We start from the raw sequence: 25,440 nt of genomic DNA, 5'->3' as shown, positions 1-25,440 counted from the left end.
ATGCATCAATGCAACTTCCTACCCATGCCCTAGCAACCAGTCACACACCCTACCAACCATATTGCAACACGTCCCAGCCAAATGTCACCATCAGAACATTATTTATAGACAGCAAGGTTTGGACTCTCAGCTCCAACCTTGTGCACCTTTTCACATTTTCTTCAAGTTAATGTTTCTCCACAGAGAGGAAAGTCTTTCTTTGTTCTGTTATACTTCTGTTAAACTCAGTCTGAGAGCAACAGTTGTTTATTTGTTTCATTTCGCCTCTAGTGGGTCCAAAGTAGTACAGCAATGGTTCGTTCGTTTGAAGTAGGCGGGGAAACGCGAGAGATGCTGCCCAAACAGACCCCTTCCCCTCCCTCTCTGCCTCTGGCGCTCTCTCCAGCCTGTGGCCCGAGTCACTGCTCCAGAGTAAGGATCCCGCTTTGTTGGGAAGGTGCTCCTAAACACGAGGGTGATTCTGAGCGCGATCGCTCACACCGCTCCGTGGAACGCGGCTGCATAGAAATATGTGCACTGTCTCTTTAAGATCCCTTCACTGGTCCGTTTCGTATTGATCAATCCACCATTTTCCAGCGCGCAGCACTCAGCGGCGGCGGCGGAGAGAGAAAGCCCTACCTGGAGACGCCAGGCAGGACCGGGGCAGTCATGGCAGCCAACATGTACCGGGTCGGAGGTAAGAGATCACGCTTGGTAAAACAAATGTCGTGCCCTTTTGTGTGTGTCGCTCTCGTTCATGCTTTTTCGCAACAAGGCTTAGCAGTTTAAGGTTTGTCCTTCCTCTTTTATGTTTTAAAGTACTGTAGGACTACAGTGAGAGGATGATGATGGTGATAGCGAACAGCGAGATGAAGAGGAACACTCTCGTTTCGGGACTCCGAGGATGTTTTTACTACTAACTGACGCAACATTTATTGCCGTTAGCACGATGTAGCGCGTGCGAGTGTCATTGAGTATTAGTAACAAGCTCAGAAATGTACACAGAAGAGACGCGTTTGAGCTTTTAAAGTTAGATTTTGAGCAGCACGCCTTACTTAAGTCACCCTGACGAGTCGGAAACACTGTTTTAAAGGGAGAGGACGGTACAGTGTCAAATCTTTGTCTTGTAATATACTTTTTGTAGATATGGGATGTAATGGATGGAGGGAGAAAGTTTTGGCACATAGACGTGGAGTCAGTAGATTGAGTCCAGTGGTCATGGAGAAGCTTTAGTGTATGAAAGGAGAACAACATTTAGTGAATATGTCAAAGAATTAACTTAATTGAGATGTATATGCTCAAAATAAAGAAGGAAGATGACAGTTATGCACTGCTGTTGTTATAAATCTGGGTCATATTTAAAAGGGGTTCACAATTATCTGTAATTACCTGAATTATCTCTTATGGCTGATGCTAAGGTACCTAGGCTATTTAAAGGAACAGTTCGCCCAAAAAGAAAAAATAAATGTAATTTACTCATCTTCAGGATATTTCGAACCTGTATGACACTTTCGCAGAACACAAAAAGAGATGTTGGGCAGAATGACAGCCTCGGTTGTCCATTCACTTTCATTGCTTTTTCCATACAGTGAAAATGAATGGTGAGTCTGCCTCGTTTTGTGTTCTGCGGAAGAAACAAAAGTCATACAGGTTTGAATCATCATGAGGGTGAGTATATTATGCCAGAAGTTTCATTTTTGGTTTGTCTGTCCCTTCCAGTGATTGCATTTGGCTCAGGAACTGATTCCCTGTTGGTATCAATTATCCATTAGGATCCCGGCTGTGCTGATTTAGGGAGAATGAATGTGTGCTTACAGTGTCCAATGTGTAATTATTGGTATAATGAGTGTATTGGGCTTCGGGAGCTGATGAACTTGGTCTAACCTGAAGAAAAGCAGATCTTTGCTGAGGAGCAACATGAGTGAATTTACACCAGTTGTGGTTCACAAATCTGTTCGGCAGTTTTCTGCCTGGATGTTTCTGTTTAAACATTTTCCTGATGTGTGAAGTATACTGTATACACTACAGTATTCAGCTGTTTTGTGTTTATAGAATATCTGGATTTGTGAACGTGTAGCATGCAGGCATTCAATATGCATACCACAATGCAATGCACTTGACTTACCTTTTGATTGAACTGGAGTAATATCTGCCAAAAATGACCATCTTTACCATCTCTCAAAGGAATCGTTCAGCCAAAAATGAAAATTATGTAATTATCTGCTCCCCCACGTCATTGTAAACCTATAAGTCTTTTGATGAAGTTGAAAATATTTTTGTCCATCGAAAGTTGGACCATCGAAAGAACCATTGAAAGTTCACAAAACTTTGATGCCTCGAAAAGTTCATAAAGACGTTGTAAAAGTAATCCATGTGAATCAAGTGCTTCAATCCAAGTCTTCTGAAGAGACACAATCGCTTTATATGATGAACAGATTTAATTTAGGGTTTTATTTAAATAAAATCATTGATTGATGCTAGGGATGTCACCGATTAATCAATGATCGATTAATTGTCGATAAGAGATGCAATCGATTAAGGCTATCAATGGTCGGTTAACCGATTCAATGTTGGGCTGCGTGCGGCTCATGCGCACTCAACACGTGCGAGCGGCTGTGAGTGACGGTGACGATATATAAAAGCATCATCATTCATTCACAATGTACAAATTAAGCTTTTAATGTGATTTAAACTTTAAAGTACATTAAAATAGAAACAACATAAAAGTTCTTCAACATTAAATGCAATAGAAATGTAGTTACTAATCATTTCATCAGATAACTGTTTTATATCGTGCGCTTTGCAGGGCTGCGGGAAACAGTGACAGGACAGGTCTATTCATTCCTACAACTTGTTAATTCATTCCTACGAATTTTTAATGTGGCAATTGTCCATGTTTCATTAATTTTGTTCCCTAAATAACCCATGATTTAAGTGAAATAAGGGAACAAATTAATAAATCGAACGAATTCTTAATTCATGAAATCTTTAATTTCCCTTCCCATGTTTACCACAGTAAGAGATGCGAAAACAGTTATTAAAAGCGAAAGATAATAAAATAAACCTGGGAAATTAGAGGGTTAGACTATGAATATTTAGGAAAAGAAACGATGCCTAAATATACTGAATTTGTGGAAATTCGTGACCAACCGGCAAACCAGAACAAAGCCGCGTAAATGAAGACTATGGGGTCCAAAAGCATGGTCGCGATCTAACATTTTCCAGTTAACCTATTATTCCTCTAATAAACAAAGCTTTTATACAACACTTGTCATAATCAGATCTTATCATTTCTAAATAAATAATTGCTGGATTCAAAACAGCGATTAATAGGCGCTGTGACCGGCACATTCCTGGAGCATTCAGTTTAAATAGACCGTAGTATACCGGTCCACTCTGCTGTTATGCCAAGGACGTTTTTGCTCATATGAAGAGGATCATCTTTTCCGTCTATATGCGAATGCGTGTTAAGTACAAGCCTAGTTTACATTATAAATAATAGTTTAACATTCAAATACATTGCGAATATGGAAACATTTCGATTTGTGCCGAATGAGACATGAGCAATAACCTCCAAATAAATCTAGCCAAAGCCGTGCTCGCTCATCCTCGTCTGCACGCATGCACTGTCACGATCTAATTTTTAAAAATCTGACATTTTCTAGGACAGAATCCAGCAGGATCAAATTAATGTGAGCAACTGTGTTTTGGTGCAGCAGCGCCGATGTAGTTCACTTAATGTGCAGCGCAGTCACACGCGCTCCGCATTTCGGATAATTTTATACAATAATGTCAGTTGAAAACATTGCAATTGTGCTTTAAAATACAACAACGAGCACCACAAAACCATTTAAAGAGGTGCGTCCAGCGTTCTCCGTGCGGGATTGGAAACTGTCAACAAAGTAAAATGACCTCAAAAGTATGGCGCGCTCTCTTCATTTTATCAAATGATCATAATCGCATCTATTCATTTTATAATCCTGCTACTAGCATTTTATTCAGACTAAAACCTCTTTAATTCAAGTGAGAAAGCGTTTTGTGTGTGTGTGTGGCTTTTGCACATCCTGTCATACCGCTGACTGCGTGCCTGCAATAGACGCATTTTGCAGTATTATGGTTAACGATTAATCGATTAATTGATCGTTAATTTAAACGACGATCGATCATGGAAATAATCGAAATTTGACATCCCTAATTGATGCACATAGATCACATCAACTCTACTAAAAATGAAACTTGCGTGTCACACAAGGACTGACCTCATTTGGAATGACATGAGGGTGAGTAAATGATGACATAATTTTTATTTTCAGGTGAACTATCCTTTTAGAATGTTCTTATCTTTCTCCGGTTTTAATTTAAACATATTTAAACATTGTCATGTGACAACAGTGTATTATACCATGGTTTGAAATAGTTAGCGTTGAAGAATGCATAAAACAAATGGAGTGTTTGGTCTGCACTACTCCGTGTGCAGTGCACTATATTCTAAACAGGTCGCTGTTCTCACTGGATATCCTGTACAGAGATGAATCACAGGTTTGTGAATGCGTTCGTTCAGGACTTTAAGATCATTGCGTAAATATCTGTTACACACTCCTCCCCGTGTTTGCAACATCTTTGGCTGCTGAGGCTGAAAATGGCCCCAGGCACTCCATCCAGCAGAGAGTCTCCAAGGGCCTCCATACCTCTGGCTACTGCATCACCTGATACATATTGACATCTTCTGCGCTCTCTCCATTTCTCTCTTTCTCTCATTGCTCTAGCATGAACCAAAAGCAGCACACTGACCAACCTTGGATTGGAGCGAAGCCAGTTTTGCAGTATTTTACACCTCCGTGTTCAGACCTCTGCTGTGCACCCTACACTTAGCGCAGCCGTACTAATAGCTGATTGCTGAAATGCACCATAACTATCATTTGGATCTCGTTAAAGCAGCCCAGACAGCTTCCCGCATTGAAGCGTTCAGAATTCTCCTGATACCTCCAATGCAATCATCGTTTTCCATTGAGTGGATTTTAGGCTATCGAATATGGAAGCAGGGCCATAATGGTTAAAACAATGCCCTGTTAGGGGAAAAACAAAGCCTTAGCGTTCCTTGTCTCCTTTGTCCTCCCTCACACTTGATGGAGAAGGTAGTCGGCCTGAATTCTCTCTCATTGAGCTAACGGCTTTTCTCTGGCTCTCTTTTCTTCTCCCAGAAGGGAGGCTTCTCCTAGACTCCGGCATTGAATAAATGTGCCAAGAAAATCAGAGGAAAACAAATTCAGAACAGCCACAGAAATAACGGAAATGGGCTAAGTCACTTTGCGATTGGTGGCATTGAACTCGAAATGGTTTAGGTTTGAGTGTGGAGCCATTGGGCAGGACACACTTAGCAGAGATATATGTTCTTTGAGAAGCTTTGCAAGGTGTTCGCTATATTTAATATGTGTCCGATCAGTGCGGGCTACAAATCAAGTGGATTGGTACATTTTGAAAAAGCATGTTCCCTATCCACCTTATCAGAGAAAGTGCGGTTGCTTTAAAGTTTTGTTCATGTTGAAGTGAGTCTAATAGGATCTTCTGTAAATCACAGGCCATGCATCTGCCTGCAGAACACCGCAGAACACTCGTTGTTGGGATTTCTAACAAGTTTTTTAAATACTTGAATATTTCTGTTCATAATGAGGGACTTGAATATACCTCTTCTCTGATGAGCATGTTTTTTTGTTTTGCATTTGAAGAATTTTTCAAGTGTGATGTCATAATGAGGATAAAAGAATTAAATTCTTGAAAAGAAAACTTAAGTTGTTTGGCACAATCTTTTATTATTGTTATTTATAGATTTTTTTTTGAACATCTGCATTACTGCTTTCTGATATTTGAAACATTTGATATTGTGTGAGAAATCAAAATCATGGAGCCCAGCCAACATGCAAAAAAAAAAAAAAAAAAAAAAACCTTAACAGGCAATTGTATTTTAGACAGGCACTTCATGTCTTAGTCTTATGGAGTTTGAGGGCCAAACAGGGAATGTAAAATGTTATGGTTTGACTTTTATTAATTTGAATTTATTTAATTTCATTTATGTTTTATTGTAATTATTAATTGATCATAAATGGTAATTATTGTAAAAAAAAAAAAAACATGATTTTTTTTCATGTATTAAAGGTGTACGTTTTTTTTTTTATTATTATATGTGAATTATTCTTGAACATTTTGTAATATATCAAATATACGAAACCAACATTAATTCAAAGAGCATAGTTTTAAGATCTGGTGCATTAAGTGACTATACCATTTCTTTATTGCTGCCATATATGTATGTATTGTGTCAAGGAGCCATAAAGCTTGAAAGATTGGATGTGCTCATCTTCCAAAAAGTTCTACTCATAACTGATGCTAATCGTTCATTTGAGTATGTGTATTCATAATCAATTCACAGAAGTCCTCTGCTTTCAGCTCAGCACAGCCCACATCGCCAAATGCAGAAATAATTTCCCAGATTCTTCCCAGGCCTGTGTACAAAACAGGACAACAGGAGGTGTAGTTCTGTCATATTTAAATACAGGTGATGATGGCATTAGAGAAACTGTGAGCTGTCTTTGCCTAGCAGAACATCAGTCGAGGCTGCTCTGAGCACTGCGCAGTCCTGAAGCACCTCCCCAGGAGCAATTATCTCTCTAGTACAGTTGTGTGATTGACAGTTAAAACAGCAACATGATCATTTATTCACCAGTTCCTCAGCTGGCAGAGACTTTTTAATGAGATGAGTGGAATGGAGAAAATGCTCTAAGGATTAGCCAACTAACCAGTTTCTGCCATTACTTTTGTGGTAGCTTCATTTTATGATATTGTGTTTAAATCATTGATTTTAAAAAAAAAAAATTTACATTACATTACATTTTTTACATTTATTTGACCCTTGGTCCATTAGCACAAAAAAATACCTGCAAGTAGTTGCTGTGTGCAATCTAATTCTGGAGTTTTCATTCATTGCTCCAATTTTTTTTTTTTTTTTGCCTTGACAGCTTTTGCACCTGTGTCGTACTCCATGACTTTACTAAGCTCAATAATTCTGTCCTAATGACTGTGACGATGATACATTTTAGGTTTCTAATTGTCACTTTGCACCAGGATGTTCCACCAATGGTGAAATCTAATTGGTCCAAATAATGCCAGTCCAAATTGGTCCAATTTACTTTCTACTGCACATTCCTGGTCATGTTATTTCAAAGAAAAAAAATGTTGCTGTGCTTTTAAACTAACTTTACTTTTTGGCCGTTGTCAGCTTTTTGGGTTATTGGTTGTTGTTAACCAAATTGCTGTTTTGGCATTGTTTTAGTCTACAGTTGTACAGTTTAAAATCTTGCCAATTTTATCTCCGTGATTCAATTCCTTTTAATTAAATAAAGAAGATGATATCAGTAGTATTGGCCAAAATAATTGTATAAATAAGCTTTGAGGCTCCATACTGAACCTTTGGAATTCAACCTTTGAAAAAACACATCACAAAGTTGATGCTGATTGTATCTCCAGCTTTTTCAGGTCTGGCTTCTTTGTCATTTACCCATGAATAAAGTATCAGAATCAAGCATTTTATTTCTCTTTGAATATCCCTTATAAGTGAACCGTAGTGAATGCGATCTGATGTTGGCTGGAATCATCAAATACTGTATGCTGTGATTTTTGTCGCTTCATGCAGCTTTTTTGCTTTTAGTATGGATATAAAAATGGCTTGCTACTGAATACTTGTCACATTGTGGACGTTGTGTCAGGATCTTTGTGTACAGTATATGTAGGTGGGACAATTACAGACCCTGCAATTTAACACAAAAGCCTGGTTCTCCTTCCATTAGAATAGTCTGGTCTAAACAACCACAGAGACGTATAAACACAAACATCACTGCAGAAATCCATAGCTCTTATAGTCTGGTGACTAGTCAAACGCTTAAAAAAAGTGATATCGCTTTTATACAGAAAATGTACTGGTACTTGTCGTGTTCTTTTTTTTCTGTAGTTTAGAGCTATCTCAAATGATGGTGGACAACATGATCACCATGTTTTACAAATAGTCTCATGCAACTTCAGTGCTGAAATTATTTAATCTCAGAATTAATAAATAAAATAGAAAATGTGTAAATTTTTAGACTTTAGGAAATAAATGAATACTTTTTTTTTTTTATAAGGATGCATTAAATTAATCAGAAGTCCATGGATTAAAATTGTCTGTTGCTATGGTGGATCTCTGTTAACTAGATTGCAGAGAGGCCATGCATGAGCTTGGCGCAGGTCAGGGTCAGAAATGAACAGGGGCTTAGTGCAGAAATGCAACTAAAATGAACATAAATGCCCCCATAATTGAAGTACAGGCGCAACAGTTGCCCCTTGAACAATTAAACTAATTTGTATCTGACTGTCATGATTAAATAGAAATTTGAAAATTAATGAAAAGTGTCAATTGCGGCATTACATTTAGATTTGTTCACAATATGGCAATAGAAAAGCTGTTTTATTGAAACATCAAAAACAAAAAACTTTTGAAACATTTATAATGTTATAAAATATCTCCATTTCAAATAAATGCTGTTCTTTTGATCAAAGAATCCTGAAGTGATTCATGGTTTCCACAAAACTCTTAAACAGTACATGCATTTTCAACACTGATAATAAGTTGTGGTGGGATGGGTGGGAAATTGGTAATTGATAAATATATTGCTGTAGGTATGTATTAAAGGGAAAACAAGATAAACAAATCATTCTTTATAATCTAATTAGGGTGGTAATAATAATAATAATAATAATAATAATAATAATAAAAAAAACATGACTCCTTACGCATCCATAACTCGATCAGTGCAATAACGATCTGGTTTGCAGAAGTCACAATTTTCGTAATGTCATTATACCAGTTTATTTAAAAATGGAGCACTTCCTTGTGCTAAGTAGGCCTGCCCTCTACTAAAGATTTTTCTAGTCAACTAGTCGCACGTTGTATTAAATTGAATAATATATTAACCATACTTTAATATATAGGCAGGAGTATTTGGCTAGAGCCTATTCCGTGCTCAAGCTCACACATAAAGCAATTGCCTCAAAGCACGAGCAAAGTGATTATGAACGTGTCGGGGGGGAGAAGACATTTCAATTATTAATAAACTAGTGCTTAGTGAGTCGGTGTCGGGTGCAAAGATGAGGTTGCCGAATGCCGATGCTGGCTCATCATCTCCACATGGACGTGCCCTTAATAGAAATAAACCTTTTTATATGGACTACAATTTTAAAGAATATTACAAAATCGAGTAGATGGGTTTTAGTGTTGTCACGGTACCAAAATTTCAGTATTCGGTACCGATACCAGTGAAAATCCACGGTTCTCTGTACCAATTTCGGTACCAGAGCAAAACACAAAAATATGCTGAAGAAAAAAAAAAAAAACTTTGACTAAAAATAAAACCAATGCCATTCTTTACAATTGTGTTTAAAGTTTTTCTACAAGTAATAGAATTATGAAAAACAGTAAACAAGTTTCACCCAAATTTAATTTGTCTTTTAATTAATGAAATTTAAACACATTTTATTTTTTGTAAATAAAGGGGATTTGCTATTAAAGATAAAATATGGAAGAAATCGGCGCTTCGAAGCGCTTCGGTCTATGGGGTAAACGAACCATTAATTCACAGTTCACACAGAGCAAAACACAAAAATATGCAGGATTCAGATTTCAACCAACTTTTGCGGCTTAACATTTACAGATCCTGCTCCATATGATTCCATAGATTTGATTTGATTAATTTATGCTAACTTTGACAAATTCCATTACTGTCCATATTAAAGGGACACTAAGTAGGAATTACTCCCATCTAGTGGTGAAATTGTATTTTGCATTCAAACTCATTTTGCTCTCCAGCGCCTCGCTTTTTCAATTGCGCGTTGCATCTACGGTAGGCGATATGTAACAAAAAGCTTTGACGGGATGTCTTCTAATAGCACTTCGTCGAGTTTTCCTTCAGGTGAACAGGTGTGTTATTTCAAACAAACTGCAACATGACAACTAACAAACGAATGTTACAGTATGAATTACTGACTATGGAAAACATGAAATATTGTAATTAGTAGTTATGTCTTCTTTATTCGTTATATTTTCTGAATAATGTGCATTGTTAGATATAAAAAAAATATTGTAATATAGATTGTAACACTGACTTACCTGTCGAGAAGAAAACTGGCCACTTCAGCGTCTCTTTTGAAATCTTTATCAAGCATTAGCTCTTTCCACCTAGAAAAAGCTTCCCCGACATTAACTCTTGTTTTCTGTAATCTACGGTCACGTTTCCTTTTACGTTCTATTTTTGACTGTTTTGGCGACGATGTTTTCTTCTCCTGTGGCGCGGCATATGTATGGTCCATAATAAGAATGCAATCCAGACTTTTAAACTTGCCGGTGCAGTTTCAAGCGCCTCTCACTGCTCTGCACCTGCGTTTCTGGCTCTGACCGAAAACGCGCTGTGGAAACGCGTTGGCTTAGTACTTTTTGTCCCTCTCTGCTATTATAGTTTTGCAAGATGGCGGAACTACATGGAAGCCTCCGTCGACCTACCCGTCCCATGTATATAAAGATAATAAATTCTTCATTTACGAGGATTAGTTTAAACATTGGCATAGGTATTTGTACACCATTGAGGGCACATTTATGAATAAAAATATTGATTTTAGATAATAAAATACCTAAAAAGTTACTTATTGTCCCTTTAAAATATAAGTTTCTTTGTCATGACTGGATTTTGAGATTCCGTCCGCGTTTTCAGCTTCGCGGAAATCATAGCGCTGTATGCGTCAAGAACCAGGTTGACCGGGTCCTCTGTCCCATGGGTACTAAAAGAAACCTGGTACTGTGACATTTTCATTTTTTTTTTTGTGCGGGTCTTTTGACCACACTATTTTATTATTCATATAAAATAATAATAATAATAATAACCTGTTTTGGTTATATTAACTATTAATTGGAGGTCTCAAGACTGCGACTGACTAAATTTTGTGAGCTTTCGCACTGCCATAACCACTGTGTTGTTCAACGCATACAAGCTGGCATTTCTGTTGCATATGTGAAACATCGAAGGACAACTCTTTTGAACTGTGCAGCGTTTGAGTGTAGAGCCTGGGTTATACTCACCACGTCAGTAGGAGCTCCAAAGTGCGCTCCGCAAAAATGACGTGAATTTTGATGGTTTTCAGGCCAAAGTAAAGTTATGCCACTGTGTGACACTGAAGACTGGAGTAATGATGCTGAAAATTCAACTTTTTCATTTAAAGAAATAAATACAATTGTAATTTATATATATAATAATGTTTTATACAAATAAATGCATTCTTGGTGAGCAAAAAAAAAAAAAAAAACACACAAAAAAAAAGCAACAACAACCCCAACCCCAAATGTCAAGCTCACTAATATTGGACCGGTCCCTACTATATAAAGCGAATCATTTAGAGTATAATATGATCTTTGTCTTTTTTTTTTTTTTTTTTTTTGTATTCCGGCCCACCACAGTTTTCTCCTCGTGGTTCCGTGTTGTTGGAGAAGGTGTTGTATAACCTGAATCCCTGAGCTGGAGGCAGTGAGCAGGAATAAACTAAGAGCTGCACTAATGCTCTGTGTATGTGTTTGGAGCATAAGCTTGAATTAACTGGTATTGCCATAGTAACGGATGTCTCCTGGGTCCCAGTCTGATTGTCCTAAGACGGGGATTGAATGGCCTCTGTGCACTCCCAGGACCTGTGCAGGCTGGGGTCTCTGCAGCGGCTGGGCCACGGAGAGGCCAACTCTGGGCAGCCCACACTTCCTGAAGTCCAGCCTGATTGCCTCGATCTAATGAAGTCGGCAAGTTTAGGCAAATATTTTTAATAAAAATATATTACATTTTGAGAGTGTTCATCCACGCAAAGACATTTCTCTCTCTCTTTTTTTTTTTTAAATGACTGTTGGCTTGTTTGTTGTATCTCTCGCTCTTTGCCTGTCTCTCTCTTTACTCAACTTCCTCTGGCCTGGTTAGACTCCCTGCACTTGACTCTCTCCCTCTCTCGCTTTCTGTCTGTCTTTCTTTCACCCTCAGTCTCAGTAAGGCTCGGCAACATGCACGGATTGGATCACAGGAAATTTGACTGCACTGTGATGTCACAGGCTTGTCGCGTGCTGATTGGTGGGGAGATGGGGGCACAGCAATCGCTGTGGGCACAGGCAGGAGGCTTGGCAGAAGCTGTGAGACATGGTGGTGATGCCCCCAGGTCTTCTTGAGCTCCTCTTGGTTCTCTACCAGGTCCTGTGTGAGGTTCTGTCTCCCTGTTGGGTTTTTCTCTGAACCGGGAGGCCTCTGGTAGAACTTGCACTCTTTTAATAAGCATCAAAGAGGTGTGGTCCTAGTCTTACATGCATTCACACTGATAGATACAGTCAGACGCACATGGCTGAATAAATCTCAGATGGAGTGGAAGATTCAGGACTGTGAATGTCAGGGGTTCGCAACCTTGTTTTGTCATCAACCATTTTTTTTTGGGTTGCAAAGTTCTCGAGATCCCAATATCCCAGTCATATCGCCGAATTAAGCTGTACACTGGATCTCGCAGGCAGCCAATGACAATCACAAGAATAACAATCCATTTACTATGCAATCAATACATTTATGCTTTATTGCTTGTAGCTGTCCTTGTAAGTGAAAGTGTGGATCTGATCTAAACTATTTCTGTAGACAACAGAATATGATGATCCCCTTTTAAGAGACCTCTCTTCCTTAAATATATAAGTATATATCCGTAAAATAGAATAATAAAGTTAGAAACCAGAGTGAAAAGGGGAACAAAATTTTCCTCAAAATTTTCCACAGATCCCCTAGCACTCTAAAATCCCAGTTTGAAAACCCGTTACAGGAAATTTAGATCAATTCTTGGTCATCGTGCAAAAAACTTCTGCTGAATCTTACGTTGCTGCATTTTTAGGACTCTTGGTTATTGATGCTATATATTAACCAATTTTCTTTTATGTCCATGAAGGCCTGTGTAAAATGGAACATTTCAATTGCAACAGAAGCTACAAATTTTATATAACACACATTTTTTAATATGTTTGCAATTGCATTGTCTCTTTGATCAATTTACTGCAATGTTGCTGAATAAAATAATTATTTTCTTTCAACCTTTTGAACGGTAGTGCAATTTAATAAGTGTAATCTAAACTCAAAATTTTTTATGTAGTATTATAATCTACTTCATATAGAGGTTTTAACATTTGTAAAACTTTGAATAATATTTTGAGACAGTACAACTGTTTAAAGGGGATAGTTCACCCAAAAATTTTCATCTTTTACACATCCTCATGTTCCAAACCTGTATGCATTTCTTTCTTCTGCTGAACAGTTCAAAAATATATTGAAAAATGCTGGTAACTAAACTGTTTCGCTTCCCATTGACTTCCATTGTATAGACCTAAAATATAATGGAAGTCTCTGAGAACCGAAACAGTTTGGTTGACAACAAGATCTTGTTTTGTGTTCAGCAGAAGAAAGAAAAGCATACAGGTTTGGAATGAATTATTGCCCTTTAAATTCTCAAGAAAATTATATATTTTGATGTATTAGTAAACCGACTTCTCACTGAAACAGGAACTGTTGGCTCACATGGCTGTGCTACCAAACACTGAATTTGCAAGCGTGTTTTTGCCAGACTTGATGTTCTGTTCCCCTCACCCCCCCCCCCCCACCAAACCATGGGATTACTGTGGTAGCGTGTGTGTATGTGTATGCCGTCTGCTGTACACGGGGTGTAATCTGCCAGAGGTCCTGGCACACACGGGGTTAAGACCAGGCACCCCACCAAGCCTGAGGCCTGCGGGGGACGTCCCACAGAGCTGTAAGCCTGCACAGAGCCCACACGCCCTGGAGCAGGGCCAACAGCACACGCACAGAACACGAACACACACAAATACATCGGGAAAGCAGGGTTAACACGAGAAAGACAGAACTGAGAGAATTGGTAGGAGGGTCAATGGCTAAACTGGCTCTATGATAATAAAAGATTTAAAAAATCTATATATCTTAGAAATGTTATAGAAAATGTTTTAGCCGAATCACAAAGGTATCATGTTTTCCTCATGCCTTGAAGACATGTGAGTGCAAATCTTACATTTATAAAACATATGTCAAATTCTCAAAAACAATTCAAGAGGCTTTTTGACCTTGAAACACAGTCATGACATTCTGCAGGGGTGGTCTCTGACAGTTTCCTGTGTTTTTTTTTTTTTTTGTCTTTCTGCATGTTGGTCGCAACACGACCTTGATTGTGGTAGACAATGTTTTTCAAACAATACTTGGCTTTCTTTTCAAGAATTGCATTTCTTTCTTTCGTTATTACACCCCTGACACTTTGCTAATGAGTTTTTTGAGTTTCGTTTTGAAACTCGAAATGAATTGAATTCCAAAGTAGTGGTTTACATGCCATGATAAAAGAGCTTTATTAAAATTGTTTAGTTGAATTGTATTCCTTCTTCATTCATCTATTTTTGAATGTCTATTTTAACAATAGAGACAAAAAAGTGTCATGTCTGTCTTGTTTGGTTTTAATGTTGTGTTTTTCCTGTGATCGTCCTGACATGGCATGTTATTTGGTGTCAGTCAAAAGTCGATGTTGAAGGTTATCTATGAGGTTGAGTTACAAACGCCATAGCTTTTCACAGTGTCAACGCCGTTGCTTTCAAATGTGTTGTTGTTGGGGAACTCGCCAAAAGGCAGCGTCGCTCCTGTCATGTATCCCGGCGGAGAATGCTCTGTTTAGTCTCTGAAACAGTCCGGTAAGCCCCAGCAGGTGTGGGAGCGAGACAGGAGATGCTGCCTGTCGCTGACAGACTGTAGGTGTGTGAACACTAACGGTTGTTTCTTTTTCTCCGCACAGATTATGTTTACTTCGAAAACTCCTCCAGTAACCCACTGCTGATCAGGCGAATAGAGGAACTCAACAAGGTAAGTGACGAATGAGTGTGTGTGTGTGTGTGTGTGTGTGTGTGTTACCAAAAGCCAGTCGAACACTGCAAGATTGAAGCTGGTCACCCTTTAATGCTTTAAGTCTACAACAAAAAGCCTGGACTGTACCAAAGCCACATTATTCTGTTAGTATACTAGTACACTTGTGAGCAAATGGCAACGTAATTGCAAGAGAGTGGAAAAATGTTTGTCATGAAAGAGAAGAAAGACTGGGGCTTTCAGACATCAAAATGAGTAGAAAAGGAAAAAGTAAGTTATCATAGAAGTGGTCCGTACAGTTTGTGTGCTATATTCTAAATATTCTGAAGCCATTTGAGTTTTATTTGTTAACTATCACTTTCATTAATTTAAAGGAGAAATAAAATCTAATCAAATGTAAATATTAGATTATTATAATTATATTAAAAAAAAACTTAAATTCATACTAGAAATGTTGTTTTGATAAGCTGAAAAAAATTGAAATTAAATATAAATATAAAAATAACTTTGATAAAACATCAATTAAGTTCTTTTATGGTGGTTTTTGCCGTTTTCGAAACTTGAGAGGTCCGAGTCCTCATTCACTTTTATTTGATTGAAATAAGTGGCCAGAATGTTCTTTCAGATTTCCCCTTTTGTGATCCCTTTTAATATGCAAAGGGCGACAAGCTTCGGTATTGTAGTGAGTGTTTGGCAAAACCCAGCACCTAAATGACTGATCTTTTTTCTTACAGTTGTTCACACTTTTAAGCCTTTAGCATCCTCTAACGTCACACTGCACCCCCACTGTCTGCCCTCCTCATCCTCTCTTCATCACAAGACCCTCTCAAATCAGCCAGGAAGTGCAGAGGTGTTTAGGTCACGGTTATGATTTGATCCTCAATTTGCATATTGAGGCTTCCCCAGGAGCTGATAGGTCTAGAAGCTGTTGCTGTGACAACTCTATTTCCGTTTGCAGACGGCGAATGGGAATGTGGAGGCCAAAGTGGTGTGTTTCTACCGACGCAGAGACATCTCTACAACGCTCATCACCCTCGCTGATAAACATGCACGTGAGTAGCGGTCAAACACTACTGTACCCACAATGCTTTGAGCTGAAATGTAGGAAGAGATAGGGCAGTGCAATAAACCATAAATCGAGAAATGTATGTTGGTGACGATGATAAACACCGTTTCCTCAATATGGATTAATCTAACAGCTTATCACACAGCAGAAGTAAAGGCAACAATAGCTTGTCAGTGCATGTTGTCTAACAAAATGAAGTCTGCTTGTTCTGCCTGTGTCTGAGAATGAAAGGTGTGGTTTCGTATACTACACAAACTCACACTTGAAGCTTGCGGTGTTTTCTGCATCTGCTGTCTTAATATAGGAGTTCACATGAGCTTGATCTCCAGAGATGTTTTTAGAGTCACTTCACAAGCTTTTCATTATTTCATTTGAGAAAAACCACTGTCGAAAAAAAAACACACACAAACTGAAAGATTTTCATGACAAACCGCTGAAATAAGTATTTGGTTTTACGTCAAGAAAGTATGACAGATATAATTTACTATTGCATACTAAATGTACTTCTCAAGGTAATAGTAATGTTATTTTATTGTATATATTATATAATCAAGAAATTATTTTTTAATCCGTTTTCATTTATACAGATCTTTTGAGCGGCATCTTATTTGACAAAAAAAAAAAAAAAAAAAGCACATTTATTGTAAATAGTTTTTATCTTTTTAATTTCATTAGACTCAATTTCTGATGATGAATTTGTATTAAATCGTAACAGAATTTTGAAAAAATAAAACATCAAAGGATGAATTTTTCACAATCAGATCTATAAAAATGCATTTACAAAATAGAGTGGGTTTTCATTTCATGCCGACTTGAACATTTAACTATTCTACTGAAATTGAATTATTCATTGGAAGTTTTGTTTGTGCCTTGCTGTCTACTACCTACAAAAACAGCAACCCTCTACGGATGCATCCTAACTGAAATGGAACCTCATAACATCAAATGTGATTTTGGACAAAACATTTTTTTTTTTTTTTTTTTAAACCAAATTATTAGGCAGGATGATTCTCCTGCTCAATTTTTGGAGCCTTTGTGTTGGGAGTGTTTCTAGGCATCTGTCTTCCAGTTTGTTTGTAGTCCACAATGGCCACCCACAATCAGCTCACTGAACCTGAAATTTGTTTCCGGAGACATCTGCCTGGCGTCTGTTATCATACAGAGCTAGAATAAAGTCAGTTTATCCCAAGTGAACGTTCATTATATTTCAGAAGTTTGTTCTAGAATGCATCTCTTTTCAGTATTCAGTTTTGGGCAACTTGTAGTGAAAGATACATTTGCTTCTTTAAAAACATGAATTACAATCCCCACACATTTGATTTTTGTATTACAAGTTTCTGAGTGGTACCAAATATACATTGGAAAGTAATAGTTGGGGTTTGATTTGATCCATTTAGATTTTATTGGATAAAACGTATTAGGCTAGAATAGTATTGGTTGATATAGGTAAATATTTAATATATACATAATAATATATATAATATAATTTTTATGGTGGGTTTTTGATGTGATACATAAGACCAGTGATATTTATTAAATAGGGACAGTTTTATCTTTTATTTTAAAGTCTTTAAAATTCATGCAGTTAGGGCCCGAGCACCAATGGTTTCTCTGTTCATTCTACTACTACTTCTCTAAATTAAATCACATTTTTGAGGGCCTAAACATGCCCCAAAACTGATGAAACCTTGCATACGCATTAGAACTGGTGAAAATTTACATGTGATATGGGTTTCAGATTTGGGTGTGGGAAAATGGCTTGAAAGCGCCATCTGTAAAATGTCAACGAAGCGTTCCTCCCGCTACGTTTAATGTACATTTATGAAATTCAGCACATGCATGTAATGTCCCAATACCTACAAAAAGAAAAAAACCTCTTGCAGCGAAGTCCTAAACACAACAGGAAGTCAGCCATTTTGGATTTTTCCTCTATGATTTTTTGCTTTTCTTTTGCCATTTTCAGGCCTCGTACTTTAATAAGGTACTCCTACAGTTTTAATCGGATCATCTTTAAAATTGGTGTGTGTAATAATAAGGCCTTGCGATGCTAAAATGTGAAGATCTTGAGTTTTCCTTGAAGGGCGTATCCCTGGCACCCTGACACATTTTTAAATTTTGCCTTGAAATATGCTGTGTGCAGTAACTCAGGCAAACATTGTCAAATCTGCCCCAAACTTCACACGTTTGATAAAAGTCCTGAACACATGCCCATCAGTGTTGTTTTTGGTAGCCAGTTTTAATTTTAGTTTTAGTCTAGTCTTTGTGTGAAGCTGATATTTTAGTTTTTATTAGTTTGTCACATTCATACTCTTTTTAGTCTATAGTCAAGTTTCAGTCAACTAAAAGTCTGAGCATTTTAGTCTTACTTTAGTCAGAATTATCCATGACTTTTTTAGTTTTAGTCGATGAAAACTGATGACATTTATTCTAGTTTTAGTCAATGAAATTGTATTTTATTCTCTCTTTAGTAATGCGTTTCTATTTAACCCAGTCAATATTCTGTAAGTGCGTAGTAGTATAGACAAAACCAAAATGATCTCTTATCCAAACCCATTTCACACAAGGTTATCTTATCATATTATTGTTACCTTATAGACTCAAGAATACATCCAATCCAGACACAGAAGACGCTCTTTGAATTTACAATATTTACTTTACCAACCAAACATGTTAGAAGTACACACATCGGTGCCTTTCTCTGTGTCAGACTTAACTTTGTTGTCGTCTTCTAAATAATGCAGCGAGTGGGGCTTGAGGAAGTGACGTCGCCTGAGTCTGCGCAGTGCGACCTGATGCAGCCCCTGAAGTGAGACACAGGAAAAAGAAATACTGCAAAATAATAATAATAATAACACGACTAAATGAGACAAAATAACGTTATAACAATGTGTCTCGAAATTTTAGCATAGTTTTTATTTTGTAAACCACATTTAGTCTCGTTTTTATTCGTCAACAATATGGCATTATACATTTATAGTCATTGTCACATGACCAGGATTTACGTTGCATCTCGCCTCGCTTTCGTCACATGATAGAGGTTCGTTGATGACGATATTTATTCATAATCTTTGTCGCGTAAGCAACACTAATGCCCATATTCAGTTATAGTCATAGCCCCACCTACTGTCAACTGGAAGTGACATATTTAACAATGTAATGGACTCCTAGTACCATATTAAAAAGCATCAGCAAGTGTTAAATAGGCTAGCAACACTTAGCTAAGTGCTATTAATACAATGAAACAGGAAGTTGCTTTAACTCAGGCATGCAATGTCCAATCTACCCCAAACTAAACTGTTTGGTAAGAGTCCTGGCCTAAAGACATCTACATGCCAATATTCAGTTAAAGTCATAGCACCACCTACTGTCAACAGGAAGTGACATGTATTAGCAACACACTAAAATAAGTAATAGAGTGCTAAACATGCTAGGAACACTTACTGAGTGCTAAAGCATGCTATTAATGCCATGAAATGGGAAGTTGTTTTAACTCAGTCATGCAACGTCCAATCTGCCCCAAACTCCACATGATGAATAAACCTGAACACATCTAAAGGTCAATATTCAGTTATAATCAAAGCACCACCTGCTGCCAACAGGATATGTCATGTTTTACAGTGACACTAGCTCAAACATTTGGATGTCGTTGAGTGGTAAGTCATTTTGATAGCAGGCTGATTTTGATCTCGCACTCATGTTTGCTTCTCTGCATCTGCACATTAACAGAACACCACAGGTGCTGATTGTGCACCTTAACTTATTTTATTCTAGAGAGTCTCTTTATAATCTTAATTTAACGTTTTACCACATTTGTTGTCACTTTCTCATTCAGATGCATTATGCAGAACAACTTTAATGCTTTCGTTTTTGGTTCTGTGTCTTTGGTTTAAGGCTACAGTGTCATTTGTTCACCTTCATATCGTTCCAGACTTGTATGTTTGTTTTTGTTGTGAGGAACAGATATATAGATATTTAGCAGAAAGTTCTTGCTGCTCCTTATAATGAAGCATATAGTTTTCCAAATCATGAAAGTGAATGACCAAACTTGCCAAAAAATGGCATAAAAGGGTCCCTTATGATGTCAAATATATTTATTGCATATCGTGACTGATTGTCATTGGCATCAAACCTGGTTTAGTGCTGTTTTTTTTTTTTTTTTTTATTTACATCCCTAGCTCTCATTCGTTTACTTTATATGAAAAAAGAGCAACCTTGACATTCTTCAGAATACCCTTATTTTTGTGTTCGATGGAAGGAGGTGGGTTTGGAAAGACATGAGGATGAGTAAATGAGTAAAAGGAGTGAACTAATCCTTTAAATCTTGTTAAAGGTTCAGGAAAAAAAGCTGCAAGATATTTGTGTCATCCATTATGCAATGTTCATATGAGTGACAGCCCTTAAAACGCCCTCCTCTCTTGAATGAACTGTAGTTGTGAGTCTGTTAAAAGTGAATCTGTTCCTACTGTGAACAAAACCTTCCTCCAAAATGGCTGCTGTAGAGATTTGTCATCAGGTATCTGAGTGGTTTGTGAGTACGGGTTTAGACACGGTGCTTATGCGTATAAAAGAGATTTCGGCTTCAGTCTGCAACACACAAGTCTGATTCTGAGGCCGTGAAGCCTATTTGTTTATATGGACCACACAGATGCAGTCAAGAGGAACTCTGTCTATGCGTGTGTGTGTGTGTGTGTGTGTGTGTGTGTGTGTGCGTGTGTGTTATGGATCTCTCCTCAATGCCAGCAGCATCTCCGTGGACCTTCAGACATTTGCAATATGTGAAAAATGCATGGCAGGAATGGTTGTTCACCGCATGGGTGTGGGCTACATCCTGTCTCTGCCTTTGGAAAAGGGAAAGGGAGTTGAAGAATGAGTGGAAGAGTGGAAGGAAAAAGAAAAGTGACAGAGTAGAGGGAGAATGAGGGGAAAGTCTAACCAGTGAGGAAGATAGAAGACCCAAGTTCAGTGTTGGCTCATGTGCCTTCATACAAGAGCTAGAATCAGTGCTGTGACCCATTGTGCATTATTACTGCTTCATTCATTCATTCATTTTTTTCTTTCCTTTTTATCTATTTTCTTATTTTTTTTTGTTCTTTCTTTCATGCATTTATTTTTTCCTTTCTTTTTTTCATCCATTTTTATTTATTAGTAATTCATTTATTGTTATTTTTATTTTTCCTTTTAGTTCTGTTCTTTTTCTTCCTTTTTCTTTTTTTCTTTAATTTTTATATTTTTTCGGTAATTTATTATCTTTGGTTATTATTCTTTTACTTCTGTTCTTTTTATATTACCAAATTTATACTTTCCTTCCTTCCTTTCCTTTATTCATGCATTTGTTCATTTATTTATTTATTTATTACTTTTTGGCAAACTATTTATTCTTTTATTATATATTCTTTTTATTTTAGATCTCTTTTCCTTTTTTATTTGTATTTATTCTCTATATTTTTCTTCAAATTTTATTTCCCTTTATTAATGTATTTTCTATTTTCTTTTTAGTCATTTCTTTTTTTTCTCATTTATTTCTTAATTATATCTTTCGTTTTTATTTATTTTCTTTCTAAGTTCTTTACGGGCAAGATAAGACTTTCTCCAGAAATGGTAGAAATCTTCTTTTTAGTGCTCTTTGACCCTCGGTGTAACCCAGCAGAGCTTGTGATGTGTAAACTCGACTCCCAGTGTTGGAGGAGTCAGCAGCGTGCGGGTGCTGTGACTCACAGATGAAATATTTTGCTCTCTGTGATGCTGGCTCCGCCTCGCTGGGCCCTGAGAGCATGAGGCAGTGAGGCGCCGTGTGTGACGAGAGAGAGACCTGGCCCTGCTGTGAACTACTCACTGGAATCACCTCATTCGTCGGCCTCCGCCGCTCCACTTCTTTGTGCTTTCTGCTCAACCTCTCAGTGTTGAGCACAACCGCTTTGAGTCATGGCTGTCCTAGCGAGCTATGTCTGTGTGTTTCACATTTCTTCCTGAATTAGAAGGGCACAAGGGTTGGAAAACAAACAAGGGTTGGAAAAAGGCTCTGGAATTCAACTCCATATCTTCTCATGTCGTTCTCAAAAAAAGGTTGCGTGTGGTGTGGGTTAATATGAACGCAAGGGACATACAAAGCGAAAATGTGTGTGTTTCTGGCCACAGCTTCTTGGATGGAGGCTTTGGAGCATGGTTATGGCTGTGCCTATTGTATTTAGTGTCTGCATGTGAGGGGGGAATAAAAATATACCTTTTATTGTTGTTTTGACAACTTTGAAAATTTGGCAGTGGACTTCTAGTTCCCACATGCTTTTCGTAGGACTCTATAGTGACTTAAGATATCATTTATGCGTTTTTAATAAAGGAAAAGACATTTGAGTGTTTAATGCTGTTATATTTAACAGCTTGTGGTTAGGTTGTGGGTGGCTTCGTGAGAGTACTCTACATTAACCATATGAGCAATGACTTTGCTAATGCCAGTGCCAACTAATATTTTACTTGTTCATTAAATGTAGATGCTAAAATGTTCCAATGACCATTTGCTATGCTAACTGTTCATTTCAATTCAAATAAATACGATTAATTGGACTCGATTATTTTAGAAATTAGTAACAACTTTTTTGAATAATTTACTTAATTTGTGTTTATGCTACAAATTAAGTTTCTCTAACTCGTCGTTTTTTGGTTTAACGTAATTTCACGAGAGGTTTTCATAACTCAAGAGTTTTGTTGTTGTTCAGCCAAAACATTCGTTTTTTAGAGTGCGCATATTTTGTGTTTCTGTGTCCCCAGCATCAGTAACACATTTGAAATGGTTTAAAATGTAATTTAAACCATCTTATTTTTTTTTTTTTTTCTTTATATTAGTGCAGGGATACAAAAAATAAAAAATGTTGAAGAACAATTAACATAATCCAATGTCAGGAAAATACTTTTTAATGAAGACAACAGAATAAGAACAGTTTGAAGATTCCCGACCCTACCTCGGGTTATTTGTCCTTAATTGTTTTCCCCTACACAATTTGTGCTATGGACATGAATCATTTGGTTTGTTGAAGAGATATGTGTTATTACTTTTTGGATATACAACAACAAAAATCATCTGTCACATGATAAAACCATTAAAAAGTAGATTTACAGAGAGTCTTATCTAGAGACCAGATTATCATAGACATATGAAAGTGGACTATTTCTACTTGAACCAGAAAGCAACTGTCAAGAACCATCCACAACACCCTGTAGCTTCATAGTGAGTTTTGCATGGACAAGCATTACCATTTTGTTCAAAAAATGTGCAAATCTAGTTTAGTCCTTCTGATTAGAACCCAACAAATCTTCACATTTAAACCTCACGAGTTTCATGATCAGCAGATGAATGCAGACGTTCAAGAACCGCTAACAGAACCAAACACGTTAAATCATTCGAAAATGAAGAAGTTGTGAATAAAAACGGTTCTCCATTCTCAGCCCGACCTCCTCTTCTCTTCTTGCCCTCCGCCTGGTAAGGCGATTCATTCATCAATAATTGATAATTGGTTAAGACAGGTGAAATGGAGAGGTAATTTGTTGAGTATAGGCGGGATGCAGGGCCAAATGGTTAGCTTTTTCCCTCTCTCTTTCTCAAAACTACAACTAGAGTTTACTACTGAGTTCAGCTCCTCTCTTCTCGACGGCTCTCAAGGACGCGGCAGGCTGCTCATAGCCACAGGGCTGTTCCTCTCTCTCTTGCCCTGTATATTTTGCGTCATCTTCTCCCGTTCAGTCTCTGTTTCAGGGTCCATCTCTATCCCTCGCTCCGCATGGATCTCAGCAGGGGGTGTTGATGCTCCACGTACGGCTGTAATGTGCAGCTCTTGTAAAGTGACCACTCGCTCGTGTTTACTGTAGGTTCAGATTTCTTCAGAGCAAGATAAAACCAGATAGCTTGTGACAGGCGGACGTGTGCTAAATGTTGGAGCGTGTGGTGAAGAGGAGGGAATACTTATTGATTTCAGACAAACATCTTGTTTTTTTTAAATCTCTTGTTTCTTTTTGTTCTGCTGCCTTACCCTCCATCTCCATCTGTCTCTCTCTCTTTCACTAATGAAACTCCAAATGAATTGAAGCACGCTCACTGGTTTCTCTCTCTCCGTCCCTCCCTTCCTCTCTCTCTCCCGACTCTCCCACTTATCATTCTCTGCCGCACTCTGCCTCCTACAGCACATATATGTGGGGTTTGTCAAGACAGGCTTTTTTTTTTATTAAGAATAAATAAATGCATAAATGATTTTTAGTATCATATTTAATTCATCATGCTTTTGTGGTCCATAGAGAATGATATAGTGAGAATATGGATCTCTCACTCAAGGATTTTGTTTAAGAAAAGTATGAACTATCACTCAGATGACAGAAGGCATGCAGTGGGTTGTGTACAACAGGTTTTTCAGCAAGGGTTTAATCATGTTGTTAATATAGAGGCCTTTGCATATCAAATATGAGACATTAGACTATACAGGGTTAAATGCCCCAAGGTTTTACTTGTTTGTTGTAAGTTGCTGTGAATAGAAAAAAATAGATGGGTAGATGCATGTATGTCAGTCAAAGGAAGACATCATATTGAATTATATTGAATATTGAATTTAGTGGATCAGAATTATGCTGTGAGGGATACATTTACAGGCTGTACACAGACCAAAGACATGCGCTGTATTAAAGTCCTAAATCATTGGTTCTCAAATCAGGAGGTTGGGGGCCACTAGGACCTCAGCGTACTTCCAAGTGGCCTCAAAATGATTAAAATTAGACAAAACCACAAAAAAGAAAAGATCATTAGTATTTTATTCACCGTTTAATTTTTCTTTACTTTAGAAGAACCAGAGATCCCACTGTCTTGTTGTGATTTCTAGACCTCAAAGTCATATAAATGAATAAATATTAGGCATTTTGATGAACAATTTTATAGTTATGTCAAGCTCTAAAATACTTTATTAGGCAAATCTGTATCCGTTAAATCATGAAGTCATGGAAATTAATTGATTAAAAAGAGTGAGAACCATTCAGATCTTGTAGTATCTATTTTTCAAATTACAGTTAAACAAGTTGCGAACCACGGTCCTAGATCACATAATTTTCAAAACTCATTACTTTAGTATGCAAAAACTACAAAGTTTTTTTTTCTTTTTGGAAAAAGGTCTATTGCTGTGATTACGAAGTGGATTTTAGTGTGCTGCTAATTTGCTATGCAGCTTTTAGGGTTGTCTTTTTTTTTTAATACCTGGCTTTTTATGTGATCAAGTCAGATCTCATCATGATCACAGAAAGGACAAGTTCGTTGCAGGTGTAAAGTGGCCTAAAATATCTTGATCGCTAGATATGTCTTACATGGTTCCTCCTTTCATGTAGTTTACATGGGTTTTTCTCCTCAACCAACCTTGTGATTTGGGGTTACATTCATGTCTG

At 37.4% G+C, this 25,440-nt stretch overlaps 1 protein-coding gene across 3 annotated transcripts in view; it reads left to right on the top strand.

Moving 5' to 3' along the window:
- The first annotated feature begins 351 nt into the window (after nucleotides 1–351).
- LOC113060484 (metastasis-associated protein MTA1-like) overlaps nucleotides 352–25,440 on the top strand; it is a 42,828-nt gene continuing 17,739 nt past the window's right edge. For 2 of the 3 annotated variants that reach the window (XM_026229423.1, XM_026229421.1), the window contains exons 1-3: nucleotides 353–676; nucleotides 14,899–14,966; nucleotides 15,925–16,018. In XM_026229423.1, the coding sequence (XP_026085208.1) occupies nucleotides 649–676; nucleotides 14,899–14,966; nucleotides 15,925–16,018 (190 nt within the window). In that variant the 5' untranslated portion in view covers nucleotides 353–648. Of the gene's footprint in view, nucleotides 677–14,898; nucleotides 14,967–15,924; nucleotides 16,019–25,440 lie in introns of all 3 variants that reach the window. The other variant, XM_026229422.1, reaches the window with a different exon arrangement.

Source organism: Carassius auratus, chromosome 42 (genome assembly GCF_003368295.1).
Source record: "Carassius auratus strain Wakin chromosome 42, ASM336829v1, whole genome shotgun sequence".
Classification (NCBI taxonomy): Eukaryota; Metazoa; Chordata; class Actinopteri; order Cypriniformes; family Cyprinidae; genus Carassius; species Carassius auratus.
This window is presented reverse-complemented; position numbering and strand designations above follow the sequence as displayed.